Below are 20,580 nucleotides of genomic sequence, written 5' to 3'. Positions count from 1 at the left end.
AGAGTGGAGAAATAAGAATTCAAAAAAACGAGGAGAAGCTTAGGAACCTCCAGGACATCTTTAAACATTCCAACATCCGAATTATAGGGGTACCAGAAGGGGAAGAGGAAGAGCAACAGATTGAACACATATTTGAACAAATAATAAAGGAGAACTTCCCCATTCTGGCAAAGGAAGTAGACTTCCAGGAAATCCAGGAAGCTCAGAGAGCCCCAAAGAAGTTGGACCCAAGAAGAAACACACCAAGGCACATCATAATTACATTAGCCAAGGTAAAAATGAAGGAGAGAATCCTAGAAGCAGCAAGAGATAAGGGGACAGTCACCTACAAAGGAGTTCCCATCAGACTGTCAGCTGATTTCTCCAAAGAGACCTTACAGGCAAGAAGGGGCTGGAAAGAAATATTCCAAGTCATGAAAGACAAGGACCTACATCCCAGATTGCTCTATCCAGCAAAGCTTTCATTTAGAATGGAAGGGCAGATCAAGTGCTTCTCAGATAAGGTCAAGTTAAAGGAGTTCATCATCACCAAGCCCTTATTTTATGAAATGTTAAAGGGCTTATCTAAGAAAAGAAGATAAAGAAAAAACATGTATAGTAAAAGGACAGCAAGCTCACAATTATTAACAACCACACCTAAAGCAAAACCAAAAGAAACTAAGCAAACAACTAGAATAGGAACAGAACCACAGAAATGGAGATGACATGGAGGGTTAGCAACAGGGAGGAGGAGAGAGGGGGAAAAAGTACAGAGAATAAGTAGCATAGATTGTAGGTTGAATATAGATAGGGGGAGGGTAAGAATAGTATGGGAAATGTAGAAGCTAAAGAACTTATAAGTATGACACACGGACATGACTAAAGGGGGGATATGGGTGGGAGAGGGTGTCCAGGGTGGAGGGGAGTGAAGGGGGGAAAATGGGACGACTGTAATAGCATAATCAATTAAATATATTAAAAAAATAAAAGAAAGCAGGGGTTGGTGACAAACTCGGCATGTAGGTCTGTGGTCGGTGGCACCGGTCTGGGTCTGCAGGGGAAGGCGGGGTGCCGTGGAACCTTTCCTGGGTGTCTCTCTGCTCTGTGGGTCTAACTTGGGAACTGGCTTCACATTCTCACTCTCCATAATTTTTCTTTGGTTTTATGAAGCATTTTAATTGGTGAGATAGAAATTCCAGATTGAGGCCTGCCCTGTCTGTCCCATCTCTTTGTGTCCTTAGTACCTGGGCTGCTGCTCTTCTCCTCCCAAGCTCGCTATTTTAGCTGATGGCTCACAGTTCTTCCCCTCCTTATGTTTCTAGGTGGCAAGACATAGTTATTGGAGCCCCACAGTATTTTGATAGAGACGGAGAAGTCGGAGGCGCGGTGTATGTCTACATCAACCAGCAGGGCAGATGGAAGAACGTCAGGCCAGTTCGTCTTAATGGAACCAAAGATTCTATGTTCGGCATTGCCGTCAAAAATATTGGCGATGTTAATCAAGACGGCTACCCAGGTAGAATAATAGATTGTGAAATGGTTATGATTTATAGATAGATTATTTGATTGATGAGAACTTATGCCATCTTTGAAACATTTATTCAAATGCTTTCAGAAGGTAATGTTTGTTAAAATGTGATGTTTTCGACAGATATTGCAGTTGGAGCTCCCTATGATGGTAACGGAAAAGTTTTTATCTATCATGGATCTGCGAATGGAATAAACACCAAACCCACACAGGTAACCAGATAACCTGGATTTCTACCATCATGGGGGGGGGGGGGCAGTTGTCTCAGCTTTTTGCCTTATAATAAACTATTTAGGTTTAAGTAAATTTTCCACTCATGTTTTATTTTGCAAATCTACAATAGTATGAATTTTATATTTTAAAAAATGTATTATTTGAAGATAGCCTGGAAATAGATATAAACGCAGTGACTTGTTTTAATTGTGAAATATCTTTGATAAGTTAGAAAGCAAAGTAATCCAAAGGAAAAGACTGTTCTACGCTAAGTGTACCCAGATGCAAATGTGATCTGTTTCTTTTAGTAGAATGCTAAATAGAGATGAAACTGGGCAAACTAAAGAGATGACTGTGATTTTATGGAGGGTGGGGCAGTTGGAGAGGCTTGGTTTGAAATACCCTGATTGACTTAGTATAATGCAGTAAACAAACTCATCAAAAATTGGCTCTTTTATTCTTTGAGATACAGTGTAAATCAGGTGACTTTTATGAAATATATGAAGTATTGCATCGTATGTATGCTCATTTATGATTTCTTGGTGATTGACTATAATTCCTAAGTGAACTCTTAAGCTTCAGTTCCAGAGAAACTTGTGTGCCTTTTTCAAAGCATGGGTCCGAGGCTCGTCCCGGTGCCCATTGTCCTTGCTGATGGCTGTTCCTTTCAGGTTCTCGAGGGTAACTCACGTTTCTTTGGATATTCCATCGCTGGAAATATGGACCTTGATAGAAATTCCTACCCTGATGTTGCTGTTGGCTCCCTCTCCGATTCAGTAGCGATTTTCAGGTGGGTTAAGCATGGTCAATAATTTGGTTACACTAAAATTATGACCTTTGAATTAAAATTTGCAATGCCTATACTTCGAAAGATAAAAACTTGTGTGACTTTGAAGATTTTTCTTTTATAAGTCATACAGCAATGTAGTAAAAACCTATTTGGTAAAATCTTGCTAATTTTGAACTGAGGAAAAATGGACATGTGTCTGGGATTGGGAAAAGAGCGAGCTCTGGGGTGGGGGGAGCAGTGGTTTGTGTTCATGGTGATGCATATTAGTCCTGATGCCTTGGTCTTCTGAGCCGGCACAGCGGGCGCAGCGTGGCGGAGTGTGCCCTCTTCGGTTAAAGCAGTAGCTCTGTGTTTTACCTGGTGGTTCTCTAACCATTTATACCCATTTCTCTCTTCCCACAGATATTAGCCTTAAGATATTCAGCATTTTTAAAGGGAAGAGTATATAATGTTGAACTATTTCAGCAAAGTTTCCATCAAAAAGCAATTTGCACTTCTAGTTGTAGTTTGAGATTTAGCCTTCAGATATCAGGAAGACTTGACTTCCTGTACAAGATTTGGTAATCGAGAATTTAGTTACTTAAATATTTCCGTGGGACGGACATAATTGATATTTTAACGTCCTTACTTTCCTTCCTCATAAATTGGTTGACTGTGAACCCTGTAAACTTGTTCTGTTTTTCCTCATAGATGGTATGGAAGTAAATTTCACAATCCTTTGATAACAAAGGGCAAACCAACTCTTTTATCTTACAAACAAGGCAATGGAGGCCCAGGACTTGCTTGAGCTTTTAAGCTGGATCCTGCAAGAACAGGGCTTAGCACCTCAATCTCCCCAACCTCAGGTCCTGGGCATTTCCCCATGAAACCATACTAGAACTGCACGGTCGTTAGCAAGCAGATGCCAGTTAGCACAGGACAGCTGAGCCCGTAGATCTGCTTTATGTGTTATAGACAAAATTTTCATGATTCATGTCTAACATGCACTCAGAATGATGTGTGGATGTTGTGTGTTAAAATATTTCCTTTGGAAACTTATGCCACATTAAAGCCTTAATACTGTGATATTTAAAACACTTTAGCATCTGCAGCAACTGGTTTTAAAAAACCTGTGAATTTTGCCTTTTAAATATGATCTCAACACTTCGAGTGTGTCTAGTTGATGCCATAGAAACTAGCAGTGCCTCGATGTAAAATAACAGTAGAAAGGCAACCACTTAAGATGAAGGGAAATGAAGACAGACTGTGGGTAGCGTCTGCCTTCTGGTGGCTCTCATGGCCCCTCTGAGTGGGCTTGAGCCCTCTCTCGCCTGCCGATAGATTGATGCCAGAAGTTCAGTCTAGCTTCTTGGAATGGGAATGCATTTTCCTATCTAAATACTTCACCAGGATGGCTGGGTTTACCACAAACCCACTAAAGTCAGTCTAACTGAATCCGTGTGTTGATGAAACCAGCAAACCTGTTCTGGAGGCGGGAGGTCTTTCACCTTCCGTGTGGGGGTCTGTGCCTGTGGCAGAGGACAGGTCCCAGGCCAGCAGCGACCTCTTTGGCTGTGGGAGGTAGGGTGGAATAGGGAAGGGGGAGAGAAGGTGCTTTTATGTGGTGAGGGGGACTAAAGGTGTGGAATTCTTGCTTCCTGAGAGTTTGGGAGGTTGGGGTGAGGCAGGGCAGAGATGGGGAACACCAAGGGACTCAGGTTTTTGCTGGCAGAGGTGCTGTGGCGGGGTGGGGGAGGGGAAGGTTGTGGTCAGTTCTGGCAGCAAGAGGATGAGGACGTGAGGTTGGAGATGGGTGATTCCAGGGAGGAGAAGGAAGGGCAAATGTTTGTAGACCCGAGAGTGCAGGACTGCCTGTGTCACTGAAATTCAGGTGCATGTAGCAGCCCTGATGGCGAGCGTCCCAGGTGTTAGGTGTGTGTGGGTATAACCTTCTTGAAGCGCGTTTTGGCAAGATTACTCATAATTAAAATGTGCATATTCTTTGATTCAAATTCTGCTGCTAGGAATTTATCCTACAGATAAATTCAAACATATGCTTAGATGCTCGTACCAGGGGGGTTGGTTGTCAGAGCTGAGAGCCTGGAAACAGCATGAGCACCTACCGATTAGGGACCATTTAAGTGCAGGAGGCTCCCTCGGCACAGTGCAGCCCCCAGCTGCGAAAACCCAGGAACTAGATTTCTATGAATAGATGTGAGAAGACCTGAAATATCAATTAATTAGTTAATGGGAAAAGCAGCAACATGCAAGAAATTTATCATTAAAGAATTACATGTATATGTTTATATTTAACTGTAGACAGCATTTGTAACCAACACATAGACTGTAATATGTGTCTGAAAGGATGTACAAAGCGACTTAGGAGTTTGGGTGGGGACGGAGGCGCTGTCTGCCTGAGAACTTCAAAAACTCTGGAACTTGAAACAAATTTTATTTATTTTTAGAGAGAGGAGAGGGGAGGGAAAAAGAGTAGGAGAGAAACTTTGCTGCGAGGAAGGAACATAGATTGGTTGTCTCTGACACGTGATGGCACATGATGGCCTCGTCCTGGAACTCCTGGGACCCCGGGACCGAACCCACAACCCGGGACGACGCCCACACCCTGAGCCGCCACATCAGTTGGGACAAAACTCGGGAACATTTGCATACTTTTCACATACTAAATGTTCAATTAAAAAATTCTACTATTGAAACTATAGAACATTTTGTAATTTAAAATGTTTAAATAAATAGTGCCTAACTAGGTTTTATGTTAGGTTTAACAGTTCCTTTCTTTTGTCATGGGAAGCAAACGGCGGGCGGGACAGGTTTTCCCTGTGAGGTTTAAGGTGCTCGGGGCCCGGGGCCGGAGGAGGATGCCCCTGGAGGACGCGTCTGTGTTTGAGGAGTTCATCCTACGTTCAGGGCGGCTGGAGGCTGAGCTGCTTTCCTACCCCTCTGCCTTCAGGTCCCGGCCTGTGATTAACATCCAGAAAACCGTCACAGTAACACCCAGCAGGATTGATCTCCGCCAGAAAACTGTCTGTGGGGCGCCCAGCGGGATCTGGTGAGCCTTCCCGCTGTGCCCTCTGGTCTAGCCCCCCAGTTTCACATGCCTGCTGCGTGGTGCTGACCGTGTGGCCCTGGTGAACCGCGGGGGAGATCGGGACATGGGCAGAGGGAAGCAGAGTCTGTCAAGTGAATTTGCTCATCAGTGAGCGGTGGGAGGGTTTGAGAGCTAGGGGATGTGATGTAGGGTTTCTTTCCCCTGCAATAATGCATCTTTTTAACAAATATCTGTTTAATTTTATACAGCCTCAAGGTTAAGGCCTGCTTTGAGTACACTGCCAAACCCACTGGTTACAATCCTTCGATATGTAAGTATCTAGTCCATTTAAAAAATATATATATATATTTAATATATATATTTAAAAATATATGTAAGTATTCCATTTAAAAATATCTGTCTACTGGGTTGAACATTCTGCATAAAGAACAGAAAAATAAAACTGAAATGACCAAAATAGGTCCATAAATTCCTGTTTAAAGAATCACCCCCTGGCTGGCGTAGCTCAGTGGATTGAGCACGGGCTACAAATCAAAGCATCACAGGTTCGATTCCCAGTCAGGGCACATGCCTGGGTTGCAGGCCACAGCCCCCAGCAACCGCACATTGATGTTTCTCTCTTTCTCTCTCTTTCTCCCTCCCTTCCCTCTCTAAAAATAAATAAATAAAACCTAAAAACAAAACAAAACAAAACTAACCTTTATAAAAAAAAAAAGAATCAAGTATGTCTGTTGTCTTTCCTTTAATCGAGGGTGAAGCCTATGAGGGAAAAACTCTCCATTTGGTTCTCATTTGCATTTTCCAGTGCAGATGGTTTAGTACGGAATGTCTTGGAAATGCACTCACTTGCCACCACAACTGTTTCCTCCATTCCTGTCTTGGAACGGCAGTGTGGAAAATTGGTTTTGTGGTTGTGTGGTGGTGGGTGGCGGCTGTGCAAGAGCAACGGCAGGGGCCGAGGACTGCAGGGTCATTGCCAGTTTGTGCCCTTCGCTCCTGGCCCCCTCCTGGAGGGGCCTCTGGGGCCCAGAACACCTGGGCGGTGTCCCCGAGGCTGGCCTCGGCAATTCAGAGATGGGGGCTCTGCTCCTGGTTCCAACTTTGATGCTGACAGAGCCGACAACACAGAGAAAGTCCCTTAACATTTGTCTGGGAAGCTCCTTATTTCTTCTTTGATTTTAAATGATAGCCTTGCTGCGTAAAGTAGCCTGGGTTGTAGCTCCTCGCTTTTCATCACCTTGAGTATTTCTCACCACTCCCTTCTGGCCAAAATGTTTCTGTTGAGAAATCAGATGACAGTCTAGTTGGTGCTCCCTTGTAGGGGATTACCTGCTTTTCTCTTGCGGCTATTAGGATTCTCTCCTTGACTTTAAGCCTTGTCATTTTAATTATGATGTGTCTTGGTGTAGGCCTCTTTGGGTCCATCTTGTTTGGGGCTCTCTGAGCTTCCTGGACTTGTGTGACTTTTTACTTCATCAGATTAGGGAAGTTCAGTCATTATTTCTTCAAATACTTTCTCAATCCCTTGCTCACTCTCCCCTCCTTCTGGTATTCCCGTGATGTGGATGGTGTTACGCTTCATGTTCTCCAGAATGTTTCTTAAGATCTCCTCAGATTTTTAATTTTTTTTTTTTCTGCTCTGCCTGGGTGTTTTTTCTACCTTGTCTTCCAAATCACTGATTTGATGCTCTGTTTCATCTGACCTATTGTTTATTCCTTCTAGGGTATTATTTCAGTTATTGCATTCTTTATTTCTGACTGGTCCTTACTTTTTTATGGTTTCTATGTCTTTTTTCATGCTTTTGAGTATCCTTAATAATCATTACTCTAAACTCTGTCAGAAAAATTGCTTGCCTCCATTTCTTCTAGTTCTTCTTCCAGAGAATTCTCTTGTTTTTTTTTCATTTGGTGTCTGTTTCATTGTCTTCCCATTTTGGCTGCTGTGTTGTATCTGTTTCTGTGTATCAGGTGGATCTGCGAAGACTCTGGTGTGGGCCTTCATCAGACACTGCTTGTGACTGGCCCTGGTCAACCTGTTTGGAGCTATCAGTGGTCCACAGTGTGTGCAGAACCAACCAGGCTGGGCATCAAGGCCAGCTTTTACCAGCAATGGGCCAGGGGAGGGTCGACTGAAGTCTCAGAGTTTCTAGAGATCCACGTTAGTTGTTAAACTAATCACCAATACAGCCTCAGACTTGACTCAGCAGCCTGGCTTAAACTCCACAGGGTGGGGCAGAGTTATTCCCGCAGGCGGGGCTGTTGCTTCCTCTCAGGCTGATGCCGCTTGGAGGGGAGTGCTGTGCCTGAGAAAGGTGGCCTGTGCAAACCGGGAATGACTCGGTGCAGGGATCCTGGCAGCTACTCCTTCAGTTCTCTCCCCAGAGCCACAGCCCCAGACTCTCCTCCTGATTTTCGAGTCTACTCTGCCTGCCCTCTGCCACAGCCCAGGGTAAGTGGCTTCCAATGAAATTTGGTACATGAGCCCTGTAGGAGGCTCTCTGCATCTCCGGCCATCTCTCACTGGTGGACAGAAACCTGCTGCTTTTCACAGCTGGATGTTATCTGGGCTTCTTTCCAGGTCTGGTGCTGTAGGCTGGGGAGCCCAGCTTGGGATTTAGATCCCACACTTCTTAGGGGGAACCCCTCAGCCACTGAGTATCCCTCCGGGACTTCAGCTGCCATGCATGGGAGCCCAGCCAGCCCTCTTGCGCCCCCTCCATTCTCCCTACTGGTCTTATTGTGGTGAACTGGTTTCTTCTGTCTGTCCGTGGTTAATAAGGCTTCGCTCCAGCTAGTGTTCAGTTGGTTATTCAGGGTCATTTCTCTGCAGTGTAGTTGTAATTCCAGATTGGTCCTGGGAGGTTAGTATAGCTTCCATTTACTCCTCCACTGTCTTGGGTCAAAGTCCCCTAACATTTGAATTTTTATTTTCCTATTAGTTAAAAAAATGCCTCTAGTAGGAATTGCTATATAGTGTTGTGCGGAGATCAAATGAGATAATGTGGTGAAAGCCACATTAAGGTCTTAAGGTCTTTCTTGAGGTCTCATTCTGTTCCTTTCTTGATAATGTGAACAGGATTTTTGCCCAGAATTGTGACAGGGCTAACCGTACTCCGACACGAGCGATTATCAATCCACAACCCTTCCCTGGAATGTTCTAGTAGCAGCCATATCTCTTCAGGTGTAAGCCACCTGCTCCTGCTCCAGCTCCAGAGTGAAGATGGGAGTGTGGAGATACAGAGAAAATCTTTTCCCCGAAAAGGAAGTACAGAGTGAGGGCGATTGCCACACTGGGTCTGGCCAAGGTCCTGGCTGCTGCCGTGTGGTGTAGCATGTCACCCACCAAGGGATGCTTGTAGGAGGACAGGGAGTTCTGTTCTTTCCATGTTTTCCTGGTTTCAGTCCTCCTTGAGACAGCGAGTTCTCCTGAGCCTTCTCCTTGTAAAGTGTTACTCTGCTTTCTTTATTAAAAAGATGCCCCTTGCACTACCCCAGTATTTGGCAGTAAGTCTGCTTTCCCCCAGTCCACACGGTCATAAACCCACTTAGCCGTCATCTTTCTGGATTTAAGCTGTCAGGTGGTTTCTGCCCTTCCCGGCTCTGCTGGGCGATGTCGAGTCTGGGGGACCCGTGCCCCGGCCGGAAGCATGCTGGTGCGGCTGGGCTGTGACTCTGCACGGGCGAGCGTGGCCTTTTACTTGTGTTCGCGATGCAGCTGGCATTTTATTGAGTAGAAAGAACATTCTTTGTGTGGCTTCTAATGACAAGAAAGCATCTCAGCGACTTCTTGCTGTCATCCTTGCAGGATCACTGTGCTGTTTTTACCCAAATGCAGTGCTTTGCCCTTGCATGCCCAGGTCAGGGGCCCTTTACCGTTGTGTTTGGGAGTGGATGAGCGAGACCAGCAGGAACGGTGGTTCTTCAGGGAGGCAAGGAGAGGAAATGGGGACACGTGAATTCTCTTAGTCCCTCGTTTTCTGAAACCACTCTGTTTGACACTAGATGTGAAATCTCATCAGAGCGTTCCTTGTCTCCTTCCAGATCAATATTAATTTTACGTTACAGAACTACTTCATTAACCAAGTGCTTATGGATTATCTGTTATGGATAGAACCTTTTTCTCTGAAGACATTTAGAGAGAACCTGCTTTCATTGTCTGTATTTCTACACTATTGGGAAATTCTAAATCAAATAAAACTGAACTTCCAGAAAGCTGCGTTGAGTTAAAAATATACAGTATGGTCCCAGTGTCCGAGACTGTGAGCTTATTGTTCGACCAGACTGCTCTCACTCTGCAGTCCTCAGATGAAGTGTTCAGTACGCACAGATGTTTATAATTGAGCCTTAATGAGTATTCTACTTGGCTTGCCCCTCAAAAGGTCAGCAGAAGTGGCCTGCGAGGATTTTAAGATGATGTGAACTGTCTGGAGGGTTAAGGAAGGTTAGGGTGGTTTTGGTAGATAAACGGTTTTAATGCACCCACGCCCTCCCCTCCTTCTGCTGTGAGGGGCACTCAGCGTGCGAGCCTTCGCCTGGTTCATTGTGAAGTTAGCAGGTCACTGATAAATGGATGATGTCAAGGCTACAGAGGCCTAATATGGAGGCGCATTCCACTTGGCAGCCGTGACATTTAAAAATTCTTTAGATGGACACAGAAATTACTGTTGAAACTCTCAGTGTTTCTAAACTTCGGTCGCGCACAGCCGCAGCGCTCTCGTTTCAGCACAGGAGTGACGTCGCACGTGTGTCTGTGTGCAGACGTGTGCCGGTGTGCGTGGTGATGTGGGGTGCATTACTCCCGCGTCCGTTCATCCCGTCTACAAATGGTACTTGTATCAGGTGTATGTTGTGCTGCTGCTGGACATTCCAGTGGTGGACAGACCGATGTGATCCCCGTCCAGCCCTTTGCCCAGGGAGGGTGGTCAGCTAGGTGTAGAGTTCCGTCAGCTCCCCGAGGAGGCGCCAGGAAAGGCTTCCTGGAGGAAGTGGTGTCCATGCTGAGATCTGAAGGAGCAGGGTTAGCTGGGCAGTCAGTGGGAGGTGGGGAGGAGGGCAGCTGTCTGGCAGAGGGACAGAGTGACAGTGACTCACACAGAGACCCAGAGGCAAGTGGGACCTTAGACATCTAAGTAGCTTTAAAATAAGCAATCATCTTTTGTGCTTGTGACAAATTCTTAGAGGCTGGTACTGCTTCTGTCACTCACTGTCTGGCTCTGGGCCAGTCACCTACCTCTGTGAAGAAAGTCACCTTTCTTCATCTGCAGGAAGAGGGTATTAAAGTAGATACTCTCAAAGGCCTCTTCCAAACTCTACCTTGACTAACAGAACATAGGTCTTTGATTCACTTTTCTGCATTTTCTGGAGTGGATTTTTTTTCTTGAGGCTGCCTTCCCTGGCATTGTATACCCTTTGATTTCTTCCCTTTCTGATAGTTAGTGAGTGATTAATGAATGTAGGTAATTACAGTATTCTCGCATAAAGAAACAGCAGCTATATCCAGAGAACTGGCAAAGAATGCATTCTGAAGTCAAGGATCGAGAGTTCGATCATCCAGATCCTGGTTTGCCTCTAAACCCCAAGAGTTTAGGTAATCGAGAGCAGCATTTCCTTCTAGAGCTTTGGAGGTAGGAAACTTTGGTTGTGGAAGCTTTATTGGCTGACAGAAAGGCTCTCTGGCCACTAAATGGAATATGTTTTACCTTTTAATTCTTTTTTTTTCATGTGAAAGGTCTCATTCTATTATCAAAAGACTTTTGTGTCTCTAATATATGTTATTTCTCTTTTTTAAAAAAGATTTCATTACTTTTAGAGAGAGGGTAAGAGAAGGAGAAAAAGAGGGAGAGAAACATCAATGTGTGAGAGATATACATTGATTGGTTGCCTCTCACCTGCCCCCCACTAGGGACCTGGCTTGCAAACCAGGCCTGTGCCCTGACTGGGAATGGAACCAGAGACCTTTTGGTTCACAGGCTGGTGCTCAATCCACTGACCACAGCAGCCAGGGCTATGTTATTCCTCTTTTAGGCAACCGTCCTTTATCAGTGCTTATTAAATTTTAGTGTGTATAAGAACCACCTATTAAAACGCAGATTCTGTTTCAGTGGGTCTGGCTGGGGCCTGAGGTTCTGCAGTCCTAGCTGACCTCAGGGGATGTGGCTGCTGCTGATCTAAGGACCCTGTTGGATGGGGTTCTTTTCCTTTTTTTTTTTAAATTAATTTAGTTTTCAGTCACAGTTGACATATTACTGTAGTTTCAGGTATACAAATAGTGGTTAGATATTTATATACCTCACGAAGTGATCACCCCAGTAAGTCTTGTACCCACCTGGCACCATACATAGTTATTACAATATTATTTACTATATTTCCTATGCAGTACTTTAAATCCCTGTGACTGTTTTTTTTAAAGTAACTTTCTTTTAGATTTTATTTATTTTTAGAGAGGGAAGGGAGGGAGAAAGAGAGAGAGAGAGAGAAACATCAATGTGTGGTTGCTGGGGGCTGTGGCCTACAACCCAGGCATGTGCACTGGCTGGGAATTGAACCTGCGATGCTTTGGTTCGCAGCCCGCGCTCAATCCACTGAGCTACGCCAGCCAGGGCCTGTTTTTTTTTTTTTTTTTTTTTTTTATCCTCACCTGAGGATATGTTTATTGTCTTGGAGAGGGAGGGAGAGAAAGAGAGGAAGAGACAGAGACAGACATAGACATTAGTTGGGATTGGTGGCCTCCCACCTTAATTGAACCCTCAGTTGAGCCCACTGGAGGGCGCTGCAACCAAATGAGACACCTGGCCAGGGCCCCATGACTGTTTTTATGGCTAGCTGGCAATTGGTACTACTTAATCCTTTTTGAATATCAGAGCGCTAGGTCCTTTAAGCAGGGGCCTATTGAAGAAGGGAGGGTCAGTTTAGGCACTTAGGGAATGCTAGGTCCTCCCTCTCTTGTTATCATTAGTTCTCTGAGTGGCTGAGATTCAGCCAAAAACTGATTCTTAAGACAATGCTCAGAGGTTTTGACTTATTCTTGGGCTCCCCCTGGTGGCCCAGTGAAATTTTAACTTTAAAACATTGTTAACAGCGATGGTAGGAAAGGACAGCTTGATTTGAAACACTGTAAGTCAATCAAAATGTGTATTACCATGAAATAGGAAGAGAAACAATTGCAGTTGGGAAAAATGTTCTTCTAAAAGGAATTAAAATATTTTAAAAAGGAGCAAATGTGCATTACCATGAAATACGAAGAGAAACAATTGCAGTTGAGAAAAGTGTTCTTCTTAAAGGAATTAAAATATTTTAAAAAGGAGCCCAGCATACGTATAGCTGACTGCACTTTAAGATCGCCTGCATGCTTTCTGTCCATTTTATCTAGCCATTGTGGGCACACTTGAGGCCGAAAAGGAAAGAAGAAAATCTGGGCTGTCATCAAGAGTTCAGTTTCGAAACCAAGGTGCTGAGCCCAAGTATACTAAGGTGATAACCCTGAACAGGCAGAAGCAGAAGTCGTGCATGGAGGAAACCCTCTGGCTGCAGGTGAGGCATGTGGACAAGTCAGAACAGTCTGTTTAAAGGGACAGAGGTTGGGTTTTATTGTGGCATATATAGATCTTTGAAATGTGTACTAGCAACCCATCATTCAGTACAAAATAAAGCACTGTTTTGGAGTTAGTTCTCCAGTAGCATTTATACCATGCTTACCTATATTTCTGCATATGTTTCAGGAAAATATAAGAGATAAACTGCGTCCCATCCCCATAACTGCCTCAGTAGAGATCCAAGAGCCAAGCACTCGGAGGCGAGTGAATTCACTTCCAGAGGTTCTTCCCATTCTTAACTCAAATGAACCCAAGACTGTTCAAACAGATGTAAGTCTTTCTGATTTTTGTTTTGCGAAAGTTTTTACCATATTGTTATGCTAAATCAAAAGTTCTTAAAGGCCCTAGACCTAGTGCTTTGCTTTGAAGGTCATTCCTTTGCATTAAATAAGCTTTTAAAAAATATATGCAAAGTGTGAAGATCTGTTTCTCCAATTAGCAATGAATATAGATGCATACAGAATACAGTTTGGAGCCAGAGAGTGTTTTTCTTAAGGTGTTTTTGGCCACTGAAACTTACGGAGCCTATAATTGGCAGGACTTTCTTTTTTAGGATTTTATTTATGTATTTTTAGAGAGAGGGAGAGGGAAGAAGAAAGAGAGAGAGACAAACATCGATGCATGAGAGACATGTTGATCGGTTGTCTCCTACATGCCCCCATTGGGGACCTGGCCTGCAACCCAGGCATGTGCCCTGACTGGGAATCGAACCAGCAACCTTTCTGTTCACAGGCTGGCACTCAATCCACTGAGCCACACCAGCCAACGTGGCAGAACTTCTTATTTTCACATCAGGTTTCTCCTACAGCTGTATGTAGAAGGAAAAATACATTGTATTTTACCATTGAGAACATTGACATGTAGAAAACAAACTGTTAGTCTGAACATTAAAATCAAGGAGTCTCAAAATTCAGGAAGTCAAAAAAGTAGTAGCAATGAAATAATCATTTAGAGCTAAATGTAGCCTATAATCTTAGTAAAAAAAAATTATATGGGTTGCCATATACCTGTGAGGTGGGGTCTGTTTGCCAGGGTTTAAGCTTCTTGAGATACAAGATTAGGCTGGGGAGCTGTGACACATTAATTTGGCGTTATGTGCTCACTGTCAAAAGTCCATTTAGTGCTATAGTGCCCACTCTGAGACTCCTGGTCCTGGGGGTCCACTGACGAAGCCTCTCAGAAGTGAGTACTCACTGCATTAGGCTGAGGAGCCAATGCCAAAGTCTACACATTGTCAGCCTTTATCGTCACTAGGTATAGTTCCTTATACTTTCGTAGATTTTTATAAAATCTTTTGATGTTGTTGATTATCACATTAATATGTCTTGTGTACATTCCCAGCTCCATAGTCATGTTAAATATAACAGGCAAGGAGACAGCTTTCCTAGTGATTTATCAGTGTGATCATCGAGCACTGACCAGCACTGTGCTAAGCACTCTGTGCCATGTGCTCTCATAACTTTGAACTGTTTCCTCATCTGTACCATGGGTTCATAATCGGACTTCCTCATAGGTCTGCTGTGCGGATTAAATGGGCCGCACGTGATCGTGTTAGGCAGGTAGCATCAGGACCATCATTACAGTAGCCCCATGTCGCAGGGCAGTGGTGTCCCTGTGTTACCTACGGCCACTCTCTCGGAGTCAGGCCTGGAGCATGGACGCCACTTTCCTACCCCACAACCTCACTGCCTGGGCAGAGGGTCTTCAAACCCAGCTTTGTTGGACAAAGTGGGCACTATATGCGTGCCGAAGTACGTCTGAAGCTTGGCTTTCGCTGCGATGATTGTCGCACTGGGAAACGAGCTGCGTGCAGACAGCCAGTCACCTGTTTAGATGCCTTTGTGAGGGCTACAGACAGGCGTGACCGGAGTGTGTTCTCCTCGCAGGTGCACTTCCTGAAGGAGGGGTGTGGACACGACAACGTGTGTAACAGCAACCTGAAGCTGGAGTATAAGTTTTGTACCCGAGAAGGAAGCCAAGACAAGTTTTCCTACTTACCAATGTAAGAGCTGCTCCGCGGCACCAGCGGACGTGACTCTGGCTGTGCAGTGGCTTTTGTTGAAAAAGGATTTACTGAAAGCATATGGAGGACTTGGTCAATTTTCTTTCCTTTCTTTTTCTTTTTTAATAGCCAAAAAGGTATTCCAGAACTAGTTCTAAAAGATCAGAAGGACATTGCTTTAGAGATAACAGTGACAAACAGCCCTTCCGACCCAAGGAATCCCACAAAAGACGGTGACGACGCTCACGAAGCGAAACTCATCGCAACTTTCCCGGACACTCTGACTTACTCTGCGTACAGGGAGCTGAAGGCTTTCCCCGTGAGTATGGCTCTAGACCAGCCGGGAGGGACGTGCCAGCACTGCGGCAAGGGAACGCGTTGTGATCTCGTGTGTTTTTCCGTCACAGGAGAAGCAGCTGAGTTGTGTTGCCAACCAGAATGGCTCACAAGCAGACTGTGAGCTCGGAAATCCTTTCAAAAGAAATTCCAGTGTAGGTGATGCCTTCACATCCTGAATCTTACTGTTTCAGATGCCATTACAATGTCAATATGCTTGGCCTGTCTTAATGGCTATTTTTACATTTTAGGTTACTTTTTATTTGATTTTGAGTACAACTGAGCTCACCTTTGACACCACAGATCTGGATATTAATCTGAAGTTGGAAACGTAAGAGTTACTTCAACCTTTCTATTTAGAATTATTTCATGAAAACACAGCTAGTCAATGAATTGGCCCTGATCTAATTCATAAAAGAAGTGTGATTGTAATGAGAAAACTGACTGTTAAAATAAAACCCTATTGTTTCCTTTTCATTTTCAGAACAAGCAATCAAGATAATTTGGCTTCAATTACAGCTTCGGCAAAAGTGGTTATTGAACTGCTTTTATCGGTCTCGGGGTAAGTGTTTGTGTTCAGCATAGCAAATCAGCGTTTGAAAGAACCATTTACGATCCTCGCTAAAACTGGTGTTTTTGAATTTACCAGAGTTGCCAAACCTTCCCAGGTGTACTTTGGAGGCACAGTTCTTGGTGAGCAAGCTATGAAATCTGAGGATGAAGTGGGAAGTTTAATAGAGTATGAGTTCAGGGTAAGTTGTGGCAGTTGGTCCTTTTATTATAGAGACCAGAAGGTAACACATACTACACATACATATGGTCTTGAACATGTCATTTTAGTAAGTAATGTTAATAAATAAGCCTGATAAACGCTCTGTGGAAAGTGAGCTTGCCAGTTTTCAATCAGCATACTGGTGTAAGTTTTCTCCAGAACAGAGAACAGTGGCTGTCACTTGGCACAGGATGGTGTTCAGAACCCAGTTCAGTTTGGCCTTTCCTTACCAGCGAGTTTTATGTGTGAGTGGTACAGAAGCATGTGGATAGTTGATGCCCGTGCCCCCGGTTCTGTCTGCAAAATGCAGGCAAATCTCAGAGTCGTTTATATCTGGCTGTAGAACGCGCTGTGATTTATTTCTTCCTCCATTTTTAAGGCCATCTCTCTTACTGCTTGTGGTTAGTGTCCACTCGCCTTTCCCAAGCCCAGTTTTGTGCTGGTGAATGTGGACTTGGCATGCACCCGTAGGGAGACCAGTGGCGGCTCTGACCGTTCCCAAGGGGGCAAGCACAGGGACTCTGAGCCCTATTGAATGGATGAACATAAACCCGTGCCACAGAGTTGGCTCATAACTCGTGTGGGTCGGGTCTGTGGGGCTGGAATCCTGTTCCTGCAGCAGAGTGATCGCTGTTGAGGGGGACGTCTGAAATGAGCCCACCCCTGCCCACCGCAGGGTGAGGAGGCCGAGTTTTCCTCTGTGCAGCTCTTAACCCGACAGATGCAGCTGGGCAGGGAGTGGTGGTGGCCGAGACAGTTCTGTGGGCATGGCTGAGAGAGACGTGGGTGGGTTCTGGAGTGGTTCTCCACACAGACAGCAGGGCTGCACCGCTTTGGCCTTCAGCTGCAGAGGTTGCTCTGAACCGCTTGGCCTCGTAAATTCCTGGCTGCCATCATGGTTTACTCAGTGTCTCAGCTGTTATCCCAAACCTCCCAAGGGTAGGAGAGGGCAGAAGCAGCTTCATTTTCATGGTAGGTGGCATCTCCCAGAAGCAGGCTGTTGGTGCACTACCACAGCACAGGCTTTGTCATGTTCCAGGTAGGGTGGTTACTGACACAGGTGACTTTCCCCTGGACACATAGAGAGCAGGGCGTGGGTGCACCATGGACTGTGCTGCAAGTAGGGAGCAGGATGTAGGTGCACTGCGGACTGTGCTGCATGTGGCCATTGATCCTGGATGGAACAAACCATCATTTGTCTCCGACCTTTTCTGTTTTCATTGACACGAATCTTTAAGCACAAATCTCTGTTTTGAATGTCCTATTAATAGTCCAGTTTTAGAACCTTTGCTTTTATTGTAGGAGTATGCCAGGTATTTTGGCTTTTTTCTCTTTCAGTAAGAGCTGCTACTTAATTCTCTATGATGCTAATTACACTGAGATAACACATATTGTTTTTCCAACAGGTTATTAACCTGGGCAAGCCTCTTAAAAACCTCGGCACAGCGACCTTGAATATCCAGTGGCCAAAAGAAATTAACAACGGCAAATGGTTGCTTTATTTGGTGAAAGTAGAATCCAAAGGATTGGAAAAGATAGCGTGTGAGCCACAAAGTGAAATAAACTTTCTGAAACTAAAGGTATGTTGGTGGATTCATCTCAGGTCTCCATGGACTCAAATAGGAGAAGCCGACCTTCGAGGGGGAGCCCATTCCTTCCCTTAGGAAACCGATGTCCCGGCGTGCCCACCTTCTCTTCGGTGTCATGGTTCTCTCCCACGGGTGTGCGACCAAGTCAGGCCGAGGACTTCTGTTGATTAGAGGCCGTTATGGCTTCCGAGTCAGGGTCATCCCCTGCTTGTTGAGGCAGGCGACCCTTCCTTGAGTCTGAGGAGCCCGCGTGACAGGAGGAGGACTGGGATGGGCTGCAGGGTGGCCAGCCAGCGTTCTCTCCTGGCAGAACCAGACTCCTCTCCCAGCGCACTGCACCTCAGTCAGCTGGTGACCTGGAGAGCCTTTCACTCCCGTTTTCTAAAAGAGTAAATATCGAGTATTTATTGTGTCTTGGGCACTGTGCTCAGCATTTTGTTTGCATTTTCTCATTTCTTCTCTTGATAGTCCTGTGAGGTCTTTTTCTTCATCATTTCATAGTCGAGGAATTTGAAGTTCAGAGAGAGAGAGATGAACTTTCTGAGTCACTCGGCAGTTAAGAGGCAGATTCAGCATTCAACCTCAGCTCCCCGTGCTTTCAAAGCCCTCACGCGTAACCAACTGCTCTCTCTCCTGCTCCACACTCACTTATGTACCTGGTTTATCGGTCACGCTCCAGCGGAGGAGACTTGTTTTGTTACTGAATGTCTGCTGCTTCTCTCTGAAGTTCTAAGGTGACCGGGTGCAGTCCTTGTTCATAGTCGTGGCTTATAGAATGAACCTCTACTCATACACTTTGAAAAACAAGGTGGTCCATATTCCTAACCCTTATTTTAAGGAAAATTCAATTATAAAACTTCTTACAAGGCTTAGTTTTCAGTACTCTAATTTGAGTAAGTCACATGCCAGCTCTTTTTGCTTTTTCGCCTATTCTCGGGCATCATTTATCTGTTCAAGGTACGCTGACTTTTCACCACATGTGGGCCCCGAACTGGTGCTGGGGATACAGGAATGACCTTTGATCCCTGTCTTAGGATGCTCACAGTTTGGTGGGGAGAAAGAACCGAGAAAGCCTCTTTCTCTCCCCGGGTTTAAGGTCAGAGTAGGAAACAATTACCTTAATAAACTTGAAGTGAAATAATAACACTTGCAAATTTTATACTTCAATTATTTTTTAAAGATACTTATTTACTTATTTATTTTTAGAGAGGGAGGGATAGAGAGATGGGGAGAGAGCATTGCTGTGAGAGAGGAACATCCACCAGTTGCCTTTGCGTGCATCCTGACTGGGCACCGGACCTGCAACCCCGGGCACGTGTCCTGACCAGGAGTCAAACCGGGCCACCTTTCGCTTTGTGGGATGTTGCCCAACCAACTGAGCCACATGGTCAGGGCCACACTTAAATTATTTCTGTGCCTTTGGTGACAGGAGAAGGGCGAACATTGTGGATTATGTGAATTTGGCATCATTTGGGAGGGGGTGCCCAAGGGGTTTGTACAGTCACGATGAAGAATTGTAACTGAACGCAGGTCCAGCTGCCTCCCTCTTTGAAAGCCAGTACTCAAGAGGCAGGTGCTGAGGCAAAGGGAAGAGGCTCATTCAGGTGCCGGCCTCCTGGAAGATGCAGGTCTCTCGTCTCAGAGCCCACCTCGGTGCAGGCAGAGGTGTTTGTAAGGAGGGGGAACAGAATAAAGGCCAAGGGAGGGGCTTGAAAAGTTCTCTGCGTGCAGAGGAGCACAGTCCATTCTGATGAGGACAGTGACGGTTCAGCGTGATCACCCCGGTCTAGTCATCCTGGCTCCACAGCCGAAGGTCAGCAGATCTCCCGGAGCAGGGAGGCCTGGAGGTCAGGGTCTGTCTCTTTCGAAATTAGTTCCTAGGATTCTTACACAAACATGCTGTTCATCTACAAGCCACACACTAGTCAGAGTCAGCACTTACAGAAACAGTGTCGAAAGAATGGTGGGGTGGGTCACAATTCCCCACAGTTACAAGTCCCTACCGTTGGTAGAATTATGTTCAGTGGAGTGATTAGCTGTATACTTCTTTCCAGGAGTCGCATACCTTGAGAAAGAAACGGGAAATTGCTGAAAAACAGATTGACGAAGGCAGAAAATTGCTTTTATTTGGTGAAAGAAAATACCAGACCCTTGTAAGTATTTTTAAGGGCTGCGACACTGATGGAGGGTGGGAGGAAGGTCTCCCCAGCCCCTCACGCCTCAACCCCTGCTCTCCCTCCCTCCGCAGAACTGCAGCGTCAACGTGAAGTGCGTGAACATCCGGTGCCCGCTGCGAGGCCTGGACAGCAAGGCCTCCGTGGTTCTGCGCTCGAGGTTATGGAATGGCACGTTTCTAGAGGTGCGGCCCTCCCTGCGGCTGTCCCCAGGAAGCCATTGGCCAGCTCCTGGGACATTTCTCACCTCCCTAATGCACTCGCTACCTTTGTCCCCAAACAGGAGTACTCTAAAATGAACTACTTGGACATTCTCGTGCGGGCCTCCATTGACGTGACTGCTGCCACCGAGAACATCAAGCTGCCCAATGCTGGCACTCAGGTGAGCAGCTCTCCGGTGTCCGTTCACGGCGAGTCGCTCTTTCCTCTGCCCCGTGCCCGCGGCCTGAGGGCATGCTGCTTCGGTGGCCATGTCACAGCATTGTTAACCCCTATTAAGGAAGGAGAATTCAGGTAATGTCTTAAGGTGCTGCCTCCCCGACACAGTATTATGGGGTCA

General features: G+C 45.5%; 1 protein-coding gene across 2 annotated transcripts in view; it reads left to right on the top strand.

Moving 5' to 3' along the window:
• Positions 1-20,580, top strand: part of ITGA6 (integrin subunit alpha 6) — a 71,437-nt gene that overhangs the window by 38,758 nt on the left and 12,099 nt on the right. For both annotated transcript variants that reach the window (XM_028508910.2, XM_028508911.2), the window contains exons 7-23: positions 1,302-1,495; positions 1,631-1,719; positions 2,392-2,510; positions 5,458-5,556; positions 5,805-5,866; positions 12,926-13,086; positions 13,275-13,418; positions 15,035-15,150; positions 15,280-15,469; positions 15,558-15,641; positions 15,738-15,817; positions 15,971-16,048; positions 16,136-16,238; positions 17,665-17,838; positions 19,902-20,000; positions 20,096-20,206; positions 20,305-20,403. In XM_028508910.2, coding sequence (XP_028364711.1) covers positions 1,302-1,495; positions 1,631-1,719; positions 2,392-2,510; positions 5,458-5,556; positions 5,805-5,866; positions 12,926-13,086; positions 13,275-13,418; positions 15,035-15,150; positions 15,280-15,469; positions 15,558-15,641; positions 15,738-15,817; positions 15,971-16,048; positions 16,136-16,238; positions 17,665-17,838; positions 19,902-20,000; positions 20,096-20,206; positions 20,305-20,403 — 2,002 coding nt within the window. The remainder of the gene's footprint in view (positions 1-1,301; positions 1,496-1,630; positions 1,720-2,391; positions 2,511-5,457; positions 5,557-5,804; positions 5,867-12,925; positions 13,087-13,274; positions 13,419-15,034; positions 15,151-15,279; positions 15,470-15,557; positions 15,642-15,737; positions 15,818-15,970; positions 16,049-16,135; positions 16,239-17,664; positions 17,839-19,901; positions 20,001-20,095; positions 20,207-20,304; positions 20,404-20,580) is intronic.

This window comes from Phyllostomus discolor, chromosome 4 (genome assembly GCF_004126475.2).
Source record: "Phyllostomus discolor isolate MPI-MPIP mPhyDis1 chromosome 4, mPhyDis1.pri.v3, whole genome shotgun sequence".
NCBI classification, from domain to species: Eukaryota; Metazoa; Chordata; class Mammalia; order Chiroptera; family Phyllostomidae; genus Phyllostomus; species Phyllostomus discolor.
This window is presented reverse-complemented; position numbering and strand designations above follow the sequence as displayed.